This window comes from Dendrobium catenatum, unplaced genomic scaffold (genome assembly GCF_001605985.2).
Source record: "Dendrobium catenatum unplaced genomic scaffold, ASM160598v2 fragScaff_scaffold_1427, whole genome shotgun sequence".
NCBI classification, from domain to species: Eukaryota; Viridiplantae; Streptophyta; class Magnoliopsida; order Asparagales; family Orchidaceae; genus Dendrobium; species Dendrobium catenatum.
In genome coordinates, this window is record NW_021319889.1 from 301,880 (window position 1) to 322,919 (window position 21,040).

General features: G+C 32.4%; 1 protein-coding gene across 5 annotated transcripts; it reads right to left on the minus strand.

Annotated features, from left to right (window-relative positions):
* Window positions 1-572: 572 nt before the first annotated feature.
* Window positions 573-13,435, minus strand: LOC110111118 (probable protein S-acyltransferase 15). 5 transcript variants are annotated; one of them, XM_020842856.1, is made up of 7 exons: window positions 13,211-13,435; window positions 9,996-10,088; window positions 9,808-9,909; window positions 9,399-9,467; window positions 1,369-1,467; window positions 1,189-1,284; window positions 573-980 (listed from the first exon to the last, which is right to left on the minus strand). In XM_020842856.1, exons 1-7 carry the CDS (start codon window positions 13,409-13,411, stop codon window positions 891-893), a joined length of 750 nt encoding a protein of 249 aa, XP_020698515.1. In that variant the 5' UTR covers window positions 13,412-13,435; the 3' UTR covers window positions 573-890. The 5 variants fall into 5 exon arrangements, with proteins under 5 accessions (XP_020698515.1, XP_020698513.1, XP_028555824.1 ...); XM_020842854.1 differs by having other exon boundaries at window positions 9,996-10,085; window positions 13,211-13,434; XM_028699991.1 differs by lacking the exon at window positions 9,399-9,467 and having other exon boundaries at window positions 13,211-13,434.
* Window positions 13,436-21,040: the final 7,605 nt, after the last annotated feature.

Genomic DNA, 21,040 nt, shown 5'->3' on the forward strand with positions numbered 1-21,040 from the left:
AACGGAGCATGAGAACAGTAATTCAATTTTTAGGAATATCTCATTCTCTTTGAATTCATTCTGAAGTTTATGAATTAATTAAAAATAAAGCTCTTACTTAATAGACAGCTTCAATGCAATAACAGTGAGGGCATAATCTGCTAATACTAAGTCTGCATACACAATCTTATCATTGCATTACAAAGAACATTATACCAAAAGGCATAAGTTTATGGTAGTAGTTTATATATGAAAACTTTATCCTTCGTTTCCAGCTATTTAAACTTTCTACAAGTCCAACAGCTTTGTATAAAAGATTCTCAAGCTGCTTTATAATTGAGAAAATGTGTATCAGAGTTTTTTTGTTAGGCAATGTGCCCAATCTTAATAGAAAGATAAATTCAGTTCAATCTTTAGAGAAATTATTAGGTGTGAACACCAGATGAAGAGAGAACCGTCTGAGTGAAAGCGCAATTGCTACAGTAATTGCATTTTGATTGCACTTTCGTTGTAATAGATAGAGAGAAAATCAGACGGTTTGTCCGGTGTCTGTACCTAATAATTTGCCCAATCTTTATGACACTTCAAGCCCATCAGACCAAGTTTGCTCAATCTTCCACAGCAAAAGAAATATCTTTCACGCTCCATATCCAAGTCATAAAATTATCACTTAGATTAATACAACATCAAGAGATACATTTTGAACCCAAAAAACAAAACATTTTACCTTCTTGATGACTATAATATGGTGCTGTGGCTGTGATCTGTGGTTCTTCAAGAGAAAGCTTGCACTACGCACTACTGGTCTCTGTGTCTTTTTTCTAACACTCATAAGAACTAGCTTAAGAGGCCAAACAATAAAAAAAATTTCCAGACCTCCAAAAGTAACAAAAACAGAAGCATTATCTCAGTTAATCATTCGAAATTGGAAACTGTGTGCCATCCTTTACATTTCCAATAGCTAAGGGGCAAAACCATTTCAGCAAATTCGAACCCAGAATCTGACAAATGAAATTTTGAGTTCAGCAAAGATATAGGCTTCGTTTGGGACGGCTTTCTTAAAGGAGCTTTTTAGTAAAAAAATATGTTTTAAAAAACAGTAAGAAAGTCCCCCCAAATTAAGCTATAATGTTAGAATGATAGAACAATTTCTAGTGCTCAAGTGTAATGAATGGAAAACAAAACAGTTAAAAAAGTAGTTTTGCATACCGATTTAAGATTACTATATACACCGAGGTCGAAAGGATGCCGATAATTTTGACCGCATTTCTTTGCGAGCCATGCAGCTCGTGCCGCCTCCCGATACTGATGTAGGTGTGGGTGAGAAAAAACTGATTGGTTCAGAAGGTGGAATGCTGCAGAAAGTTATTGGTTCAATCTAGAACTCACCTCTATGGTAGTTAGGTTTTTTGATAGGAGGTAGATGTGCCAGACAAAGAGACTGCTTATGGTTATGGTCAAGACTATCAATGCCAAACCACTTAGAACCTGCAGTGTAATTCATTGCTAACAGCAAGTAAGAAAAAAAATCTAAAAATCAAATGAAATATTGAGGCAAATGTGGTCTATTAAGAAAAATTATGAAAGAGGTTTATTGTTATTAGGTTATGCATTACATGATGAAAGTTGCTGGAAGAGAAGTTAAGCAAGACAATAAGGGATTGTTCGGTTAGAGGAAAAAAGAATGCATCGTATAAGAAATGCATTACTTTTTCAGTTTTTAGTGTTTGGTTGGACAAAGTACAAAAAAAAAAACTAAAATCCCAATGCATTCCTAATTCCTCGCTGTAGCTCATTTCATGTGTAAAGTAAACCCGTCAGATTTGAGCGAAAAAAGAAGTCAAACAGGGCGATAGAGCGGGAACCATCTTCGTCTCATCCTCTTTGTTTATTCCGAGTTGGAAGCTGAAGCCGACATCGGTAAGAAGTACTAGTTGAGATTCGTGCAAGCTTGCATCTCGTCCATCGTAGACTCGACATCTCTCTACCCTCGAAGAGTCGAAACAGTCATGTTCAACACTTGTTCCGTCCAATGGAGTTTTGCACATGGGTACGAGTTCGTTCCTATTCCAAATCAGGATCTCGTTGCACCTTTATGCTTCCATTTCATGCCAAATTCTCTTCCCTACCTCTGATCGAAGCCTTAATGGGGAATGCTAAACCTGTTTCACAGCAGGACTAGATGGCCCTTGCGGGTGGTTTTTATGCTAGCAGAGTTCAAATTGAAAAAGCTACCAACATATGGTGATCGCATTGCCGCACATCTCAGTCGTGCCCAGCTATCCGACATCCACCAAATTCGACCACCAACATCCTAATTCCGCTCAGTTCGAACGAGAATGTCCTACTAAAGCACGGACTGGTGTTGTTGTAGAGAAGGATGACCCGAGCAGGGCCGTGAGGCGAGAATGCAACAAAACTCTAGTGAGAGTACACGGATTTTACTTTACTTTACATACACCCAACCAAACAGAAAAAACATGTTTCCTGCATTCACTTTACATACAATCAAACAGCCTTAAGTATTTACTCTACACTGCTATTCTTTTTCCTCCAACCAAACAACCCCTAAGTTAATTCCGAAATTATTACAAACTAAAGCTTATGCCTAATACAGTCCTAGCAGAGAAAAACTTATTTAAAAAAAAAAAAAAAAAACTGATGTCAACCACAGATAGTTCAGGTATGGATTGGTCATCCCGCTACTGTCCTTGATTTTGATAACTGATGGTGATAATGATATATGCAGATGAAAGGCAATCAAAATACAAAACAAGATGTGCTGAACGGATGTATAGTTAAGATTACTGAAGAAATTAAAGTCCAGTTATTGTAGCTTTTCAAAGCATTAAAGCTTGAGCTTTGTCATTATTTGAGTAGAGAGACTGACCCTCGCATAGAACTTATTTAATGTTTCCTTGTAAGTTGGGCTAAAACACCCAAAAAATCATGCAAGTTTATTTTATTTTACAGTTTGGCCAATAACATTTAAAAAATGACAGAAACATCATTATGCTTTTAATTTTGATAAAAGTTTGATCATTTCTCATAACAAAATATCAAAAACATGAAGCTAAAAAAAATCTGTGAGAAATCAAATGATAATGTGATCCATTAAAATAATAAAATTATCGTTCTGTTTCCCAAAAATTGCAAAAAAAAAGTTTAAATGATAATTTTGTTCGTTTATGACTATATTACACTTTGATTTATCTCATGTATTTAATTTAGTTTTTTTTTACCACCACATGAACGGTATTATTCATGAAAAATAACCAAATTGGCATCAATAAATATATAATGACTTTCTATCATTTTCTAAATGTTAGTACTACAATGTAAAGTTGAATGATTTGCAGAGTACTTCATCCTATAAGTTGAATGGTGAGCTCCTAATCAGAACAAAATTATTAAGATCTAATCACCAACCACATTCAGTAATCCGCAAGAATTACAAAACAAAGAGCTAAGAAAAACAACTCCAATTCAAAACTCAGATCAGAATCAGCAAAAGAACAAGTTAAATAAATGGGATATAAATTCTTTAAGACCATCTCCAACCGTTCGGCAAACAACCGAATGGAGACCCTCAAACGTCGCAACCGAACGCCTTTTCCTCCGCCATTTGATCGCGGATGAACAGTGCGACACCATAACAACCGAATGGAGGCCCTCAAACGTCGCAACCAAACGCCTTTTCCTCTGCCATTTGATCGCGGATGAACAGTGCGACGCGCGTCGCACTGTTCATCTGTGCCATTTTTTTATCTTTAACGAACTTGCGGAAGAAAGACGTGAAAGAAGAGAGCGACGGTTAAGGGGAAAAATGACGTTCGATTGGAAATAAATCACGGCACTTTTTGGTTTCGAAAAATGAGATTTTTGGTTGGAGATGCCCTAAGAAGCCCAACAACGCTATAAATTAGCAACGCTATGGGACTGTATATTGGAAGACTCTCAGCTCTCACTCGAGAAAATTGAGGTAAAATGTTCAAATATTCCTCTCAGAATCATTGTGGAAGTTCAGATTTGACTAGGTTTATTTTTCATGCTCAAAATTGCAACAATTGTTTTGTAATCAAAAGTTCAACTTAAAAGAGGAAGCTGCCATTAAATGAAATCAAACCACGATGTTAACATTAGTAGGCACTTGGCAACAATATCCTGCCGGATGCCAGCATTGTCATAAAATATTACAGCTTGCTAACACTATTTTTACTCTACCACAGAAAGCGAGACCAAACCACTTCTGTAACAAGCCATCCAATACAACAGTACAAATTTCTACATAGCAATCATCATTCATCATCACATCATCATCATCATCATCATCTTCATCAATTAGCATCTATGATACACTGACACGGACTCGGCGACACGAACATGACATGGGACGCGACTATCATTGAAAATATATGACACGGGTACGGCATAGACACGGCATTACAATTTTTATATAATGTATAGAAAATGATATATCATCGTATTAGAAATGACAAACAAAATTCTATAAACAAAAAAAACATGATCCTAGCCCTAAGGTAAATCGACTACTTAAAGCAAATAATAAATAACAAATACTAAAACAACTATCAAATCAGCCTCAAAATCTATCATCTTTAATTAAAAAATATTTCTAATTAATCCCCTCTCAAATTAGCCCTGAAATCTGCCATCTTCAATTAGGAAACATCTCCTAATTAATCTCTCTCCTAGCTACCCCATCGTCCTTAAATTAAATCTTGGGCCCCACCCTAATGGGAAGCAGAATCTTGTTGGACCAAACCCTATTTCTGCCTGGAGTAAACCAAGCCGGTCCCTTCTAGACTGGTCTAACAACTTCACCTATTACAACAACAACAACATCAAGCCTTTATCCCACTATGTGGGGTCGGCTACATGAATTCTTTTTCTCCATTATGTCATATTAAAAGTCAAATTTCCGTTTAAATCTAATAAAGAAATATCATTTCTAATATTTTCTAACCAAGTCTTTTTAGGTCTGCCTCTACCTTTCTTAACATAAGTCAAATTTCATACCTCTACTTTCCTAACTGGGTCATCGGAAGGCCATCGTTTTATGTGACCAAACATATATTCCGTTTTTGATCTACTCAAGCGAAAACCTTTAGACTCTAAGGTTGACCTCCATAATTCAAGTTTACCTTCAACTCCCTCTCTAGTCTTATCAACAAGAAGAATATCATCATTAAAAATCATACACCAAGGTACATCCTCTAGCAAATGTCTAGTGAGAACATCCATGACTAAATCAAAAAGATATGGGCTTAAGGCTGATCCTTAATGTAACCCAATCGAAATAGGTAAATACTTGGTCAAACCACCTTGTGTTTGAACACAAGTAATAGTTCTTGCATACATATCTTTAATGATTTGAATATAAGCATTATTAACTCCTTTCTTTTCAAGAACTCTCCATAGCACTTATCTTGGAACTTTATCATATGTTTTTTCTAAATTAATAAATATCATATGTAGATCCTCCTTATTTTCTTTATATTTCTCCATCAAACCTCTTAATAAATGTATGGCTTCCATAGTTGACCTACCCGGCATGAATCCAAATTGATTTTGAGAAACATTAGTATAACGCCGCAACCTATGCTCCATAACTCGCTCCCATAGTTTTAAAGTATGACACATTAACTTAATTCTTCTATAATTCGCACAATCTTATGCATCACCTTTATTCTTAAAAATAGGAATTAACACACTCATTCTCCACTCATTTGACATCTTTTTAGTATTCAAAATAGTATTAAAAAGTTTAGTAAGCCAAGAAATTTCTTCATCTCCTAAGCATTTCCACACCTCTATTGGAATATCATCAGGTCCATTAAAAGGAATAATTGTATTAGCTCATCAAATAAAGCCTTAGCAAATTGCAACTAATGAAAAGTCAACATAAATTATGCTCGTCAAAATTAAATTATAATAGTTCAATGTATCAAATTAAAAACTCTCGAGGTCATCAAAACTAGCTAAAGTGATTTGGTGTCAAGATGAGAGGTGAAGGTTGCCATTCTTCTCCAGCCAATTTTTATAATTATTCTATTTATTTTCCTCTACGTTAACATATATAATATCCTAGCTTAGATTGCCTTTTATGCATGAGTTCACCTATGGGGGCCTAAATTTTCTGAAATGAGTTATTAATCTGTTGTATTTTTCATCGTATGTTAGCCTCATTCTCTTTATGTTGCTCTTCTCAAATTTTGCAGTGACATGGAGCATTGATCTTCTTTCCACTCTATTGGAAGATAAAATTGACTCAGAATCAATATTATTGAATTTATGTTAAGATCATTATAATATAAATTTTAATTCATTATTCATTCAATATATTTCTTTTAAAATAATTCAAAAGCTTTAAGAGCTATTTAGGCTAAACTTTAATCACCAAAACTCATCCATAGTCCTAGTAGAACTGGGTCTTTAATTGAATAACTTGGCTAGGAAATTGATCGTCCAACCAGCAAGTTCTGGAAGGGATTAGCTCTAATTTGTATTGCAACAATGACAATATGACTATGGCACAAGATAAAAACACTAATTTATTGCTTATTATATTCACAGCAACCAGTGTAGAGCCAAAAAAAAATTCCAATCAAATGCAAAAAATAGACAAGAAGCTAACTCTAAAGTAAGTGCCTCGGATTCTACCTTGAGAAGATGATTCCATAAGAAGATGAAGACTAAAGTTCCATCGGCCTTGCCTACTTGTGTAAACGAAGCCTCCTTTCATCCTTCAGCCTCGCCTGCTTGTGTAAACAAAGAATCCTTCGGCCTCGCCTGCTCGCGTAAACGAAGACGACGCAACCCTTGTTGCTCGCGGAAACGAAGACAATCCAAAACTCGCGTTCTTGCGGAAATGAAACTCTCGCCTACATACTTTGAATACGAAAGGATACAGGATAATCCTAGAGGTATATGCACAGTACGACTGGTTCTATTTAATTGAAAGACTTTTATTTATTTTTATTAAATGCCATTTAATATTAAGACACGCGTATGTTTAAATTTAATATTATTTTAATCGGACCTATTTCGACTGTGTCCGACATTTATCCCAACCATATCGGGTGTGTGTCCATGTCCGACACATGTTTGATACTACATACCTTCATAAGTAGGTGTGTCAGTGCATCATTGATTAGCATTATCCAAACTTTTTAACTTTTTGAATCCTCAATTTCATTTATTCCTTCCATGCTTGCTTGAGGTGTTATAACATACTAGCACAAATCTTTAACACAATTTTTATAATTATTATGTTCAATCTACCTCTTTTTTCATCATAATCCTTCAATATTAATTTTGTCTATCTGCATTATTGATGCATCTTCCGTCCTTTATAACTTTATTAAACTCCTACATAAAATGGTATATGTAGAAGCATGCCATAACCATATTTAGAATCTTTTTTCTAATTGGAGATAGGAATATTTCAATGGATACAGCAAGAGACATTCAATTTACTAGATACCCCAAACTGGTCAATATTCCTGGACAAGGCATTATGAGTGGCATAAGTATTTAATTGGATAACAACTATCATGTCACTCATAATTAATGATGTGCGACTATATCATGGACCTACATTCAACAATAATTGATGATCTAGTCATGAACTCACCGTATCTGTAGGTTAGGGTAGCCAAATCTTTGTTTATGAAGTCTTAATTGTGCATTTTCTATCAGTCTAAGCTTTTGGATAATTGATAGCACCTGGTGGTCCTACGTTAGATGCAGAAAGTAGGTTTCCATCCCTATTGGTATAACTGCAAGATCAAGGGAAAGCAAGCTGTAGAAGATTGTCAAGAGGACAGGATATGGTTGTTTTGTTTCTCAAGGTCCATAACGGATCCTTAAATCATGTACTTGCATTCAACCATGATTGATGATCAAGTCATGAATGCTGTCAATTATTTATTCTTTTGGCACAGGATCAATTGACCTTCAGCTATAAAACCTTGGATGTGCCTTCTCTATAAATTTGAACTTTTGGAGTATGATAGTGCCAATCTGTCCTAAGTCAAGAAGCTTCTATGACCTATTTGAATTATAAATTCAAGTTTTAGTTAGCAGTGTCCAAGATAAATTTACACAAATTGATCCCAAAAACTAACATGGAGGGAACACGAGAATAAATAACCAGCTCAAGCCAAGTTAATATATTGGTGTTCTACCTTTAACCAAGTTAAGTACTATAGCTCAAGTCAAATATGACTAACTTGATTATAAATGAATTGAATATTTTGTTAAAAAATAAGTATTTAATATGCATTAGAAATTGGGAAAGGATCTTTTCATAGTTTTCCCAGATGCCAAATAAACAGGATGAATTTTGAACTATACCTCAATCCAAGAACACAACAAAAACAACAACATCAAGCCTTTGTCCCACTGCGTTGGGTCGGCTACATGAATCCTTTTTCGCCATTGTGTCCTGTTAAAAATCAAATTCTCATTTAAATCTAATAAAGAAAGATCATTTATAATATTTTCTAACCAAGTCTTTTTAGGTGTACCTTTCTTAACATAAGTCAAATCTAATACCTCAACTTTCCTAACCGGGTCATTGAAAGGCCTCCGTTTAATGTGACCAAACCATCTAAGGCAACTCTCTCTAATCTTATCTTCCACTGGAGCTACTCCAACCTTTTCACGTATATGCTCATTTTGTATCTTATCTTTAAGACTAAAGTCACTCATCCACCTAAGCATCCTCATCTCTGCAACACTTAACTTAGTATTATGCTTCTCTTTTAATGGCCAACGTTCAGCACCATAAACCATTACAGGTCTCACTACCATCTTATAGAATTTTCCCTCAAGTTTGAGGGGGACTTTTCTATCGCACAACAAGCTTGATGCATTCCTCCACTTCAACCATTCAATTTGAATTATGCTAATAATATACCCATCTATTTCACCATCACTCTAAACAATATATCCAAGATATCTAAAACGTGTACTCTTATTAATGACTTGATCGCCTAAAGTCACAATCCCTTCGCTAGGTCTATTGCTACTAAAATTACACTCCATATATTCAGTTTTAGATCTACTCAAGCAAAAACCTTTAGACTCTAAAGTTGACCTCCATAATTCAAGTTTAACTTCAACTCCATCCCTAGTCTTATCAACAAAAAGAATATCATCAGCAAAAAGCATACACCAAGGTAAATCCTCTTGCAAATGTCTAGTGAGTAAAAGTGGTAACTTATACGAACAACAAACAAAGAACACAGCAACAAGATGCAGAAAATTATCAAACCAACAGAAACTTCTACGAACAAAGAAAAGTTGAGAAAAAGTTGTAACTTATATTTTATAAAAAAATTATTATAATATTCTGTCTTCATTTGTTAGTATGTGAGCAGGAAGATACACACATTAAAGAGTTTCAAAGCGATACTTCTGAAGCCATGCTCCCTGTGGAGTGTGTCGCAGAAGAATATCACCTGCAACAATCAAATCTTGAATTACATATTCACTCATTGATAAGCTCATTTTAGTTTCACATTGGTTTGCTTCAAAAGAGGGTCAAAGCAAGTGAAGGTAAACTTTATTTTTTGTTTTTGGTTAGTTGTTCGTTGCATACTTTGAAGGCATCTTTAACTTCCTTCAGCAACCCCAGAAAAGTAAATGCGATCAAACTGATGTCATTTACCTAATAGGGTCTTGGTTTGAACAGAAAATATTTTGCTATTGGAACTGCATGCATTGAAAAGAAAGTAAAGAGCCAGGCGCATCACTACTACTAAGAATAATTTATAAACTGGGCATGTCAAATTAACCAACCGCTGAGTAGATGGATGCGACTGATCCATAAAAGATACAACTAATGAAGGACTTATAATTTGCATATCCCACGCAATTACCAATCCAAGAACAGTGATGATCCTGTAATAAGTAACAAGTGAACAACAAATGAAATTAAAATACTAATTTAGAAAGTGTGAATGATGAACAGATTATCTTTCACCTACCATTTTCAGAACACACCTTCTGCAAACTCGGCAATGATGTGTTTGGGGTGGCTTATAAGCACAACACTTATCACAATATTGTGATTTGCCCTTCTAGAAAATAATATAGATCATTAGGATATCGATGTAATCTAAACAAAAAGTTAAAATTGAAAGCATGTAGGACGAGGAGTTTCACAAATATGAAGAAAAAAATATACAAGATGAGTGGGGATCGCTTGCCTAAAACTACGATGGCTCAATCATATCGAGGAATCGCTTCCCTAAGGAACTCACTCATCAATTAAATTTGGAGAATAACTGAACCAAACAAGAGCATTCTCAATATAATAGCTTCAAATGTGAACTCTTTGGTCAATTAGAAGAGGTAGTTAGTAGTTAGTAGGAGATGGTTGTTTGAAAGTACAACTAAATGAGGTGATTGATAAGATGGTGAGTAGCTAAGCAATTAGTATTCAATGAATACTTTTGCCCTCGTTCATTGAAGAAACTTGGACTCAAGTTAAATTTTGAGAAGCAGCCCAAACTAACATCATAGTCAATCGATGCCTATGAAAATGATTGAGCTAATACACGATGAAACCCACTTTAATACCAATTTGATATAGCCCCAAAAAAATGGAGAATTAAAATCAAATAGAAAGAGATATTTCATTACTTACCCATAATAATATGGAAAACATCATATACGGTGATTTACTCACCCAATACCTTTGGGGAAATACTCAATCAAATAAGAGGAATCACTCCCATCTTTAAGCTCTCCTCTAAAATCCTTCCATATATAATAAGCCTTTTATAGCTTCAAAAATAAGCTCTTTAGCTAATTAAATGAGGCTGGTGGGGATAGTTGGTGATTTGAATATACAATTAAATAAGGTGGTTAATGGATTGCAAGTAGAGATTATATGCCATCATTTTCCCCTTCAATGAAGAAATGCGGCCTCTAGTTTGACTTTTAGTAAAGCGTCTCTCCCATCATGATCAAACATGGCAAAACCCATTCCAATACCAACTTGATGTAGCCAAGCAAAATTACAAGTAGCTGAGAAGAAAATTTACATGAGATGAATGCGGATTCACTTACCCAAAACTGTGAGAACTCACTCATAATACTAAAAAAATCATCACCTAATGGGATTTGCTTGTGCATTACATTCAGGAAATCAATGACCAAATAAGAGAAATCTCTCTCTCTCTCTCTCTCTCTCTCTCTCTCTCTCTCTCATCCTTCAACTCTCTTTAATGCTTCCATATATGTTATTTTTCTATCTTTAAAAATGAACTCTTTTGCCAAATTGAAGAAAGTGGTTGGTGGGTGATAATTGGCAATTTAAAAGGATAATTGAATAAATTGGTTGGTAAGCTATAAGTGATGGCTAGAAAGTACAATTAGCATCAAATTAATACTTAATTGGATAAGAGATATACTCAAAATTTTACAAATCAAATGATTCACTAGCATTCATGCTTTTTTGTTCGATTACAATGTAGGTTTTAACCTGCTGCCTTTTTTCAAAGAAATTGTTGTTATTAGTTAGTTTCAAATATTACAACCCAGTCTAATGGTTTCTAGGTGTTTCTTAAAGCCATTGCATAGATAGGGAGCCATTTGATCATTGATGTTCCCCATAAGCCATACAAAGATTGGGAGCCCTTTGATCATTGTTGTTCCTCCGATGCTGCTGCAAGTTAGGTAATCTTATGCATTGATGTGTTGTTGCTATAAATGAATATGAAAATTCAAGCATTTTGGTTAAGGCTTGAGATAGAAATCATAATGAAACTATAAAAAAGATGAAGATTAAAAGTTACAAGTCATATTAACAGAAGTATGCTAAATGTTTGCATTGTATGAGAGAGATTAAATAAAAGCTGAAATTTTACAGAAGATTGCCATGAAAATATTCATAGAGTATACTATAAATTACAGGGAAAAAAAAAACTTAACTTACCTCTTAAGAAGATGCATAAATAAAATTTAGGTCCAAATGAGATCCCTATTGAAATTTCAACAATTGTTGGAGATATTGGAGTTGTTTGGTAGTTTGGTTAACAAGTCCTTTAGATGAAACATAAAAGGCTAGAAGGATCCTAGGGGTGTCAATAAATGATTTGACCCGAAAATTTTGCATTCGGGTTCACCCATTTAAAAACGGGTCGAATTCGTGTTGGGTTTTCTGACCCATTTATTAAACAAATCAAGTTTGGGTAGACCCGTTAACACACTTTTGACTTGAAAATGACCTATTTAATATCTTTATTTCTTTTTCTTTTTTTACTGTTTGGATATAATCTTCTTATTTTCTATCAAATATCTTAAATTTTATAGTTAATAAGTTATAAAAAAAACTTGTGTGCATATGTGTTCGCACATGTGTGTGGAGGTGAGGGCATGCATGCGTGTGTATGGGTATGTGTTTGTGTTTTTTTTGCATGTGTGATTACGCTAAATTTAGCCCTAGAGTCAACCCAACCCATTGCATCTCTAAACAGTTAAGAAAAAGCTGCAGAACTACATCAAACTAATCGCCCTTTACCTTTTCAGCTCTCCTAATACCCTACTTCAAGATTTTAAAGGAGAGAGAAAGGTTTGAGGGTAATGACTAAGTAAACTCTAATTGAGAATATTATATGTAAATATCACATCTTTAGCAAGTTGAATCAAACTTATTTTTAGCAAGTCCTTTTCTAAGTCAGAGCATATCAACTTCAATTTCGAGTCCATTAAAATTCAAGTAATTATTCAGCAAATTTTAAGTTTCAAACAAAATTACCAGCCTTAATCATTCTATATATCACAATTGTAGCATCCAAATCCATTATTTCATTCATCCTACAATTCATAATACGCAATAACCTACGGCAGACTTAAACCAAGACTGAAACTAAGCTGAAATGAACATTTCGAAGCAAACAAATTCTATAGACGATTTCCCAACAAACTAATATCAATAATGATTCAACACTTAGACTAATCAAAGAATTTGATCCATCCTTAAACAGCTAAATTGCAGCTATAAATCTCCCCCAAATAAATCCCCACTCTCACTCTTCATCCTTTAAACCGATAGAATTGAGCTGCTATTACAAATGCTAATATAATATACATACAAAGCAAAAATACTCGATTTTGAAATTGAAATCATGATTAAATATAGTACAACTAAAAAACCAACTGATTCAATTACAGAGAAAAAAAAAAAGACACTTACTTTCGTTTGAGGGTTTTCCATCTCAGGGGCAAAAGACGAGGGCACGCCGCCGGGATCGATGAAAACAGACGCGAAGAATGCAATCAGGCACATAAACGCGAGAAAGCTAAAGATGATCGCGTTCGTTAACCCTAAAGAGGAATTCAAGGCCACCCAATCCTGCAAGAACACGAACACCGTAGTGCAATAGACGTAGCCCATTAGGAAGACGACGGAAAGAACAGGCAAAGACAAGAGATTGAAAACAGACGCGAAGAATGCAATCAGGCACATAAACGCGAGAAAGCTAAAGATGATCGCGTTCGTTAACCCTAAAGAGGAATTCAAGGCCACCCAATCCTGCAAGAACACGAACACCGTAGTGCAATAGACGTAGCCCATTAGGAAGACGACGGAAAGAACAGGCAAAGACAAGAGATTGATCTTCTTTCCCCCCATATCTCAGATCGAATTCAGAGATTTGAGGGGAAATGCAGGAGGGGAGCAGGGGCTCCGCTTGCGGAGGGATCTTTTCTTTGTTCGAAATTAGAATATAATAAAGGGTATTTATATAGATATTATAAAAAATTTACATATAATTTTTTTTTTTTTTACCTTGTGTCTAAATTATATTAATTATTAATATTTTATTTAAAATAAAGTTTTACTAATAATATTTTTTATATAATTTAGAGATTTAAGTATATTACAGATATATATAAAAATTTAGATGTAAGGTATGTAGATATATTTAAAAATTTTATAATATGTCATGAATTTCCAAATAATTAAAAGGAAAATAAATTATGAATTATCTCAATTTGTCAATAAAATATAAATATATTGTTTATTTAAATAAATTTATATTAATATTATTTTACTATAGTTTAGAGAGTTATATGTAATGCAAGTAAATAAAAAAAATAACTTTGATATATATAAATATGTATAAAAAATTTATGACATGCATATCAATTTTCCTATAACTTAAAGAAATTAAATGTTGAATTATTATGTTTGTAAATAATAAAATTGAAGGAGTAATCTCTTAGTTTAGTGTGTGAACACTACAAATTAAAAATTAATTAAATTGAAAGATTAAAATTAGTAAATATAAAACTCTTTAATTAAAATCTATTTTGTAATAACAAAATAACTTTGAAAAATACTTTTAATATAAACATGTCGCACAAGAAATTAAACTTAATGTAAGGATAGAAGAAGAAGGAGAAGGAAGAAGCTCCTCCTCGACCACCGTCGGAGCTCTTCCTGCCACCTGAAGACGTCGGAACTCTGCTGAATTTTCGGGAAACGCCGGAAATTTGTAGAACTTTGTAACTTTGTGAGAAGTTGATTGTAAACTGATCGTCTTGATTTGTAAGACGTATCAACCTTTGTACTTCATACAAACACTAGTGAAACTTTACAACTGGGCGAGGCCCGTGGTTTTTTCCCTTTTTGGGTTTTCCACGTAAAAACTCTGGTGTTCATTTCTCTTTTCTGCTTGTGTGCGGAATACTCGTGCAACGCTAAGACGAATATTTTCTAACTCTACCGCCGCGTATATTCTAGCACGCAACAGTGTGGATTAATTATGTACCTCAGAATGTTGAATGGTCAAAAGGTTTAGAGTGATACATTTCACTTCTCTTTATCAATTTAGACACTAGTTTTTTTTTTAAAAAAAAATGATATTCTATTAGTAAAATGGAGTTCTATCAAATCTAAATGATTGAGTTTCATCTTTTTATTTCATTTCAAAATTGAGTAGATTTATTTGAAGTCCATTTTTATTTAGTCCATGTTCATTATTAATGCCTATACAATATGTTCCTTGTGCACTTTATTAATTTGTCCAGTTAAAAAATGTCACCTAAAACTTTGTAGCACATGGCATGCATAGCCCACGTGAAGGGAAAAAAGAGGGGTGAAATGTAGGAGCCTCCAACTAGTTAAAAGATGTACATTGGTTTTACTCAAAACACTCAAGAGGGTGAGAGACTACATGGACATACAATTTGGAACAACCAAAAATTTTTAAAAATGTTTTAAAATTAAAAATATAAAAATCTACATAGAGCATTGCGGCGCTGAGAGCGTTGTGGCCCCAAAAACTGCCATTGTGGCACTAAGAGTTTTTGTCCATAGTATTCTTGATTCAATATGCAGTGCAGCAGCACTGGACTCCTTGGGAACCATGACACCAGGTATTAAAATGAGTTTTTAATACAAATTTAAATTAAAAATCCCTATCATCACCCCTAGTGTCTCCTCACTTGTTTTGCTTGGCTGGGAAGGAAAGGAAAAGAAGAAGAAGAGAAGAGAAGAGAAGAGAAAGGAAACTCTCATGGGATTTTTCAGGTGACGTTCATGTTATAAAATTTGTTTTAATTGAAATAATTGACTATACTTTTACTTCTGTTTTTTATTATTTTAATTTCTAATATTTTTATCTCTCTCTAATAAGCTAAAAATGTATATTTTCTTGATTTAACAAGTTTTTATCGTGTAATTTTTTGTATATGATAGATATGAATTGTGTGAGCATTTTGGCTATAACATTATTGAATTTCACTTGATAAAATGAAAGTTATATATATATAAAGCTATTAACTAGTATACATTTTTTTCCTTTGTTTTATAGATTCATGTATTTTATGTTACATTTCATGCATTAAAGAGAGGAACTGATTCAACTGATATAAAAAAATGCATCATTTGCATGTAAGCGCCCAAAAAAAGACTAACTGTTAACACTATAATTAATTTGAATTGACTCTTAAAATATAGTATCCTGTGCAGGAGGATGGGCTGATAGACTTTTCTTAAAATAAATTTTTTATGGTGTAATCCTAATTGTAACATGTAATCTATTGAATGAATTACGCTAATGAATAGATGATAACGACTATTAAATGATTATTAAAAGCTACATGTGAATTGACTTAAGATAATGAATAATGATGACAAAATACAAATCGATGACCAACTAATCAATAGTTGGGTTAAATTAATGACTAATAATAAATTGGGCGACAGTTGGGGTGGAAGGATGAAAATAACACATTAAAGCTGAATATCATGTCTTGCTATTTATGATTACATTCATGATTGTATTGACATGATAGGATATGAATTAATTTATAGATGCAACTGATATAGAACTTATTGAACTATCATTAATATTGATAAGTTATAGTATATTATACTGATATCATGACTCATTAATTGATAATCTTTTTTATCAATTTTTCTTAGAATTTTATAGATCTTTTTGCCTTTTTTATCATATTAATTTTACTATTGATTGATATGAATTTTATAGATTTCTTGTTGATTACACTGATAGACTATTAATTATTGATTGATGATGGGGTGGACTTATGCATGTATTCAAGCAAGCAAAGCTTTATTACAGACTATGTAATAAATGCTTGTTATGTCAATACTGAATAATTCTTAGATTTTTTTTTTATATGTCAATAATGAAAGTCCACTTAATTATATGTAAGTATAAGTGTTAAATCAACTAATAAAGTGATGAAGTAGAGTGTTGAACCCACGAGCAAGTGTTATGTTTACTTGCAACAAAAATTATTACTACTTACTCTAAATGATAAGTTATCATACTTAAATAAAAATAACAATTTTGAAATTTTATCACTGTATAAAAATAGTCGAATAGTTGATATAATGTTTAATAAGATAATGCAAAATTTCATATTTTTATAATGAGATTTTTAATTAAATAAGTGATTCGTAGCATGAGCATTATTAGATCTCTATCAAACTTTTAGGGGTAAAAATGATATATGTTGACCTACTATAGTTATAATATCTTATTTAGAACCTATAATATTTAAACATCCTATGTCTAGGCATGCCAACATTCTATCTCAATATTCATTATTATTCTTGCATTTCTCTGTCGAGGTTATACATAATGCTATATTTTAACTACATGCATGATCACTATGTGCATTAAATGAGGAATGTAAGATAATTGAGAACATCATTAAATCTTTAATATATAAGAGTCTTCATTAGTAGTTAATTTGATATTTACATCATCAATCCAAAATAAGAGATCTAGCCATATATAGAATAAATAATAAGCAAAATTATTTTCAGTGTATTCATATAAGAATCAAAATACAAGAGAAATTGCGGAATTTTATCATTATGTATGATAAAGTATCTCCTTTACACTCATTATTTCTTCACTTACAGAGTTGCTTCAACAAATACATGCTAGAGACTCTAATAGATTGTATCATGTTCTTCCCTAGTCTTCTTTAAATTTTACTTTAAGAGGAACTAGAGCAGCACTTTGAAAAGTATTAAATTTTACACAAGTGATTTGTAATATCAAAATATAGCATCTATTTATAGAAAAATACATAAAAGGTGAATAGCACTGCAACGCTTGAAAGTGTGTAGCGTTGCAGTGCTCGAAAGTGAACTAACAGCTCGGCTCTGAAATGTTTTCCCCAGTGCCTGCGCCCAGTGCTGCCAAACTAATTTGTTGATGCAACGATGCTTCAACCGTTGCAGTGCTGACTGTGATGTCGCTGCAGTGCTCGCAAACAAAGATCATGGCACTGCAATGTGCAAAAGTGACAATTCGACGATGTTGAATGGAGCATGATGGCAATGTTTCCTTTGGCGCCGCGACGCTACCTATTCCTTTATACTTTTAACCATTTTTTTAGTTTTTTCTATAAAAAAATAACTAAAACAATACATTTTCATTGAAATTCAAACATGATATAAAAGTATAAAATTTACACTTATCAATTGAAATAGAACAGACATATTAATTCTTTTGCCTTAAATTGAATACAATGACAAGTATTAAATATTTGCTTAGATTTTATACCCATTAGTGATTTTTATATGATTTCAAATAAATGTAAGTAGTCTGTAGTGTGAGGCTAGACAGTGATGCTAGTTTAATTTTTTTGAATTCTTTGATTTTATGTATACTTTTGTAGCATATGTGGATATTGTATATATACTTTTGGATTATGAATTTTATAGCATAACATAAATATTTTTTTTTCTCTCTATTTATATTCTTTGAATGTAATTAGTCAACTCTAGTTATCAATAATCTGATTGTAAATGAATATTGGCTGTTAATTACAAATAAGAAAAAAAAATGAATTGTACGTAAGAAGAAAATAAACACGACTAAAGTGAAAAGAGATGAAATTCTTTCACTTTAAATCCGAGAGCTCGACACCATCAATCAAAGCTAACACTATCATAGCACTTTACAGAGAAAACACATAAAGTTTAGAATTAGTCAAACAAACCATAAATATTTCTCAGTCTACAAAGAAATGAAAATGAAACATAGCAATGCACCACATGTCAGTGAACAGTGATCTTGACTTCATTGGTCTGCCTCTCTCCCTCATCAGTCAGTCTCTTATAGATTTAATTTCATATCATAGGAGATACATTTTTGGCCTTCGCAACTTTACTGAGCTTGCACGGCATTCTATTTTAATTTTCATTAATTAATATTATTATTTTTACATCTGATATTTTGGTCAATTGTATCACTTCATATATATATATATATCTATCAGTTATTAGATAAAATCATGCACTATTTATAAATAGGAAAAAAAATAAATGAAAATGTTTTTTTCATTATTAATTTTTATCTACTCTTAAATTATCAGATTTTATAATATAAAATAAACGATGATGCATAAAAATCAATTAAAATTTATTAACCCTGAACTGATATATATTAAGATGATTTTTTATAGAAGTTTTGACTTAAAAAAATAAAAATAAAAAAAGAAGTTTTGACTTCTTTTTTTTAATTTTTATCTATCAGCATTATTATAATTGTATTTTTTTTTCTCTTTAACAAAAATGCCAAATTTTAAATTCCAATAAAAGTGAGTTCTACTATATTTTTAAATAAATTTATATTTAATTTGATGTTATCAGATGTTGAATAATTGTATGAGATTTTTAAAATCCTTCAAATTAAAAGATGATTATCATTTGTAATTAGTGGCAAAGTTTAAGGCTTCGTTTGGAATGACTTTCTTACTGCTTTTAAAGCAACTTTTTAATACAAAAATTTCTCAAGAAATTTTTGTGTTAGAAATCTCCATTCAAAAGCAGTAAGAAAGCCGTCCCAAACGAAACCTAAGAGTCTATTTGAGACATCTTTTTTATTGCTTTGAATTTTAGACTACAATTGTACTTTACGTGTTATTTTGCCATTTTTTCCAGATATTTTCGACCGCTTTAAGAAAATATATATATATTTTATGAGAAAATATATATTCCAACATCTTTAGGAAAAAAAAAAGCTAATTTGCTCATAACAGCTTCATAATCATCTTTATAAAATGCCGCAATCGTACCAAAAATGCCCTAAGGCTTAGGGCCTATTTGAAGAGAAATTATTACGTGGAGAATCTGAACGAGAGAACCGTCCAAATTCTGTGAGGGAACACAACAAATAACATATCAAACACACAACAAAAAAATAAAACTATGTATTTTTCTGTTATGTATTTATTCTGAACCCTTACAAAATCCAGACAGTTCTCAAGTTCAGACTCCACGTGTTATAATCTCTCCTATTTGAGACACCTTTTCTCGTAGCTTTTCTTTTTAGACCACAACCACAGCTCCATCTGACTTGTTTTTTGTTGTTTCAAATATTTTTTATGATGAAAAGATGTTTTCTTACAACCAATGTTATTAGCATATGATAACTTTAAGAAAGCATCTATTATTTTTTTAAGTGATTATATATTAAAATTGTTACACTATTTATATATATATATATATATATATAATTGAGTTCAAAATATTTAATAAATTTAAATATTTTGGTTTTATTTTATGATCAATTAAAAAAAATTTATCAAGTTCCATATTTTGATAATTTATTTGAATTTTGAAGTTTGATTTTGATTATTTTATATAAATAATTTTAAATTATTAAAAAAATAAATATTTTTCTTTCAACTTCTTATAGAAATCATCAAATTTATCTTAAAAAGTTTAACTAATTAGTAATAAATCTTAGGTAAAATTGAACCAAATTTACTGAAATAATTTCATCCAATACATTATGTAATTGCTTTATTAATTGTATTAATTTATGTTAAAAAGATTGAATGGGTAAAAAATTACAAAAAATAAATATTTTTCTTTCAACTTCTTATAGAAATCATCAAATTTATCTTAAAAAGTTTAACTAATTAGTAATAAATCTTAGGTAAAATTGAACCAAATTTACTGAAATAATTTCATCCAATACATTATGTAATTGCTTTATTAATTGTATTAATTTATGTTAAAAAGTTTGAATGGGTAAAAAATTACTCAAAAGCAGAGGAGCATCAGGTTACTGTGGGCGTTGGGCCGGAAAGAGAAAGGAGTTTTTCTGCCTTCAGTGGGCTCGGGATCGGGCCAGCCCAACCGAACCTGATTGATTCCACACTTGGGTCCCGCCCACATCATTGTAAGGACCAACCAATAGAAACCGTCCACGTCATCATGGTCGTTCACCTGGGTCGTGATTGGGTAGTGTGAGGCGGTGCGTGTACTAGTCGTCTTCTCCACCACCCTTCTCTTCTCTCTCCTCCTTCCTTCCTCCTCATAAATAAATCTGAATCTTCATAGCCTTTGAACCAAATCCATCTCTCTCCCTCTCTCTTCTTCTTTCACACAGCTCTTTTCGTAATCACCTTTGTTCTAATTACTTTCTCTCTCTAGCCTCCTATTTTCACCCATATTTTCTACTTCTCAATACCTTCTTCTTTCTGCCTCTCTCTCTCTCTCTCACGCACTCACGAAGTTTTACTG

Excerpts from the sequence above, each read along its gene's own strand:
- LOC110111118 (XM_020842856.1), bottom strand. The coding sequence starts at position 13,411 with ATGGGCTACGTCTATTGCACTACGGTGTTCGTGTTCTTGCAGGATTGG. Across the intron at positions 10,089-13,210 it reads TGGAAAACCCTCAAACGAAA|AAGGGCAAATCACAATATTG; the intron begins GTAAGTGTCTTT and ends ATTATTTTCTAG. Across the intron at positions 1,285-1,368 it reads AAAACCTAACTACCATAGAG|TATCGGGAGGCGGCACGAGC; the intron begins GTGAGTTCTAGA and ends CACCTACATCAG.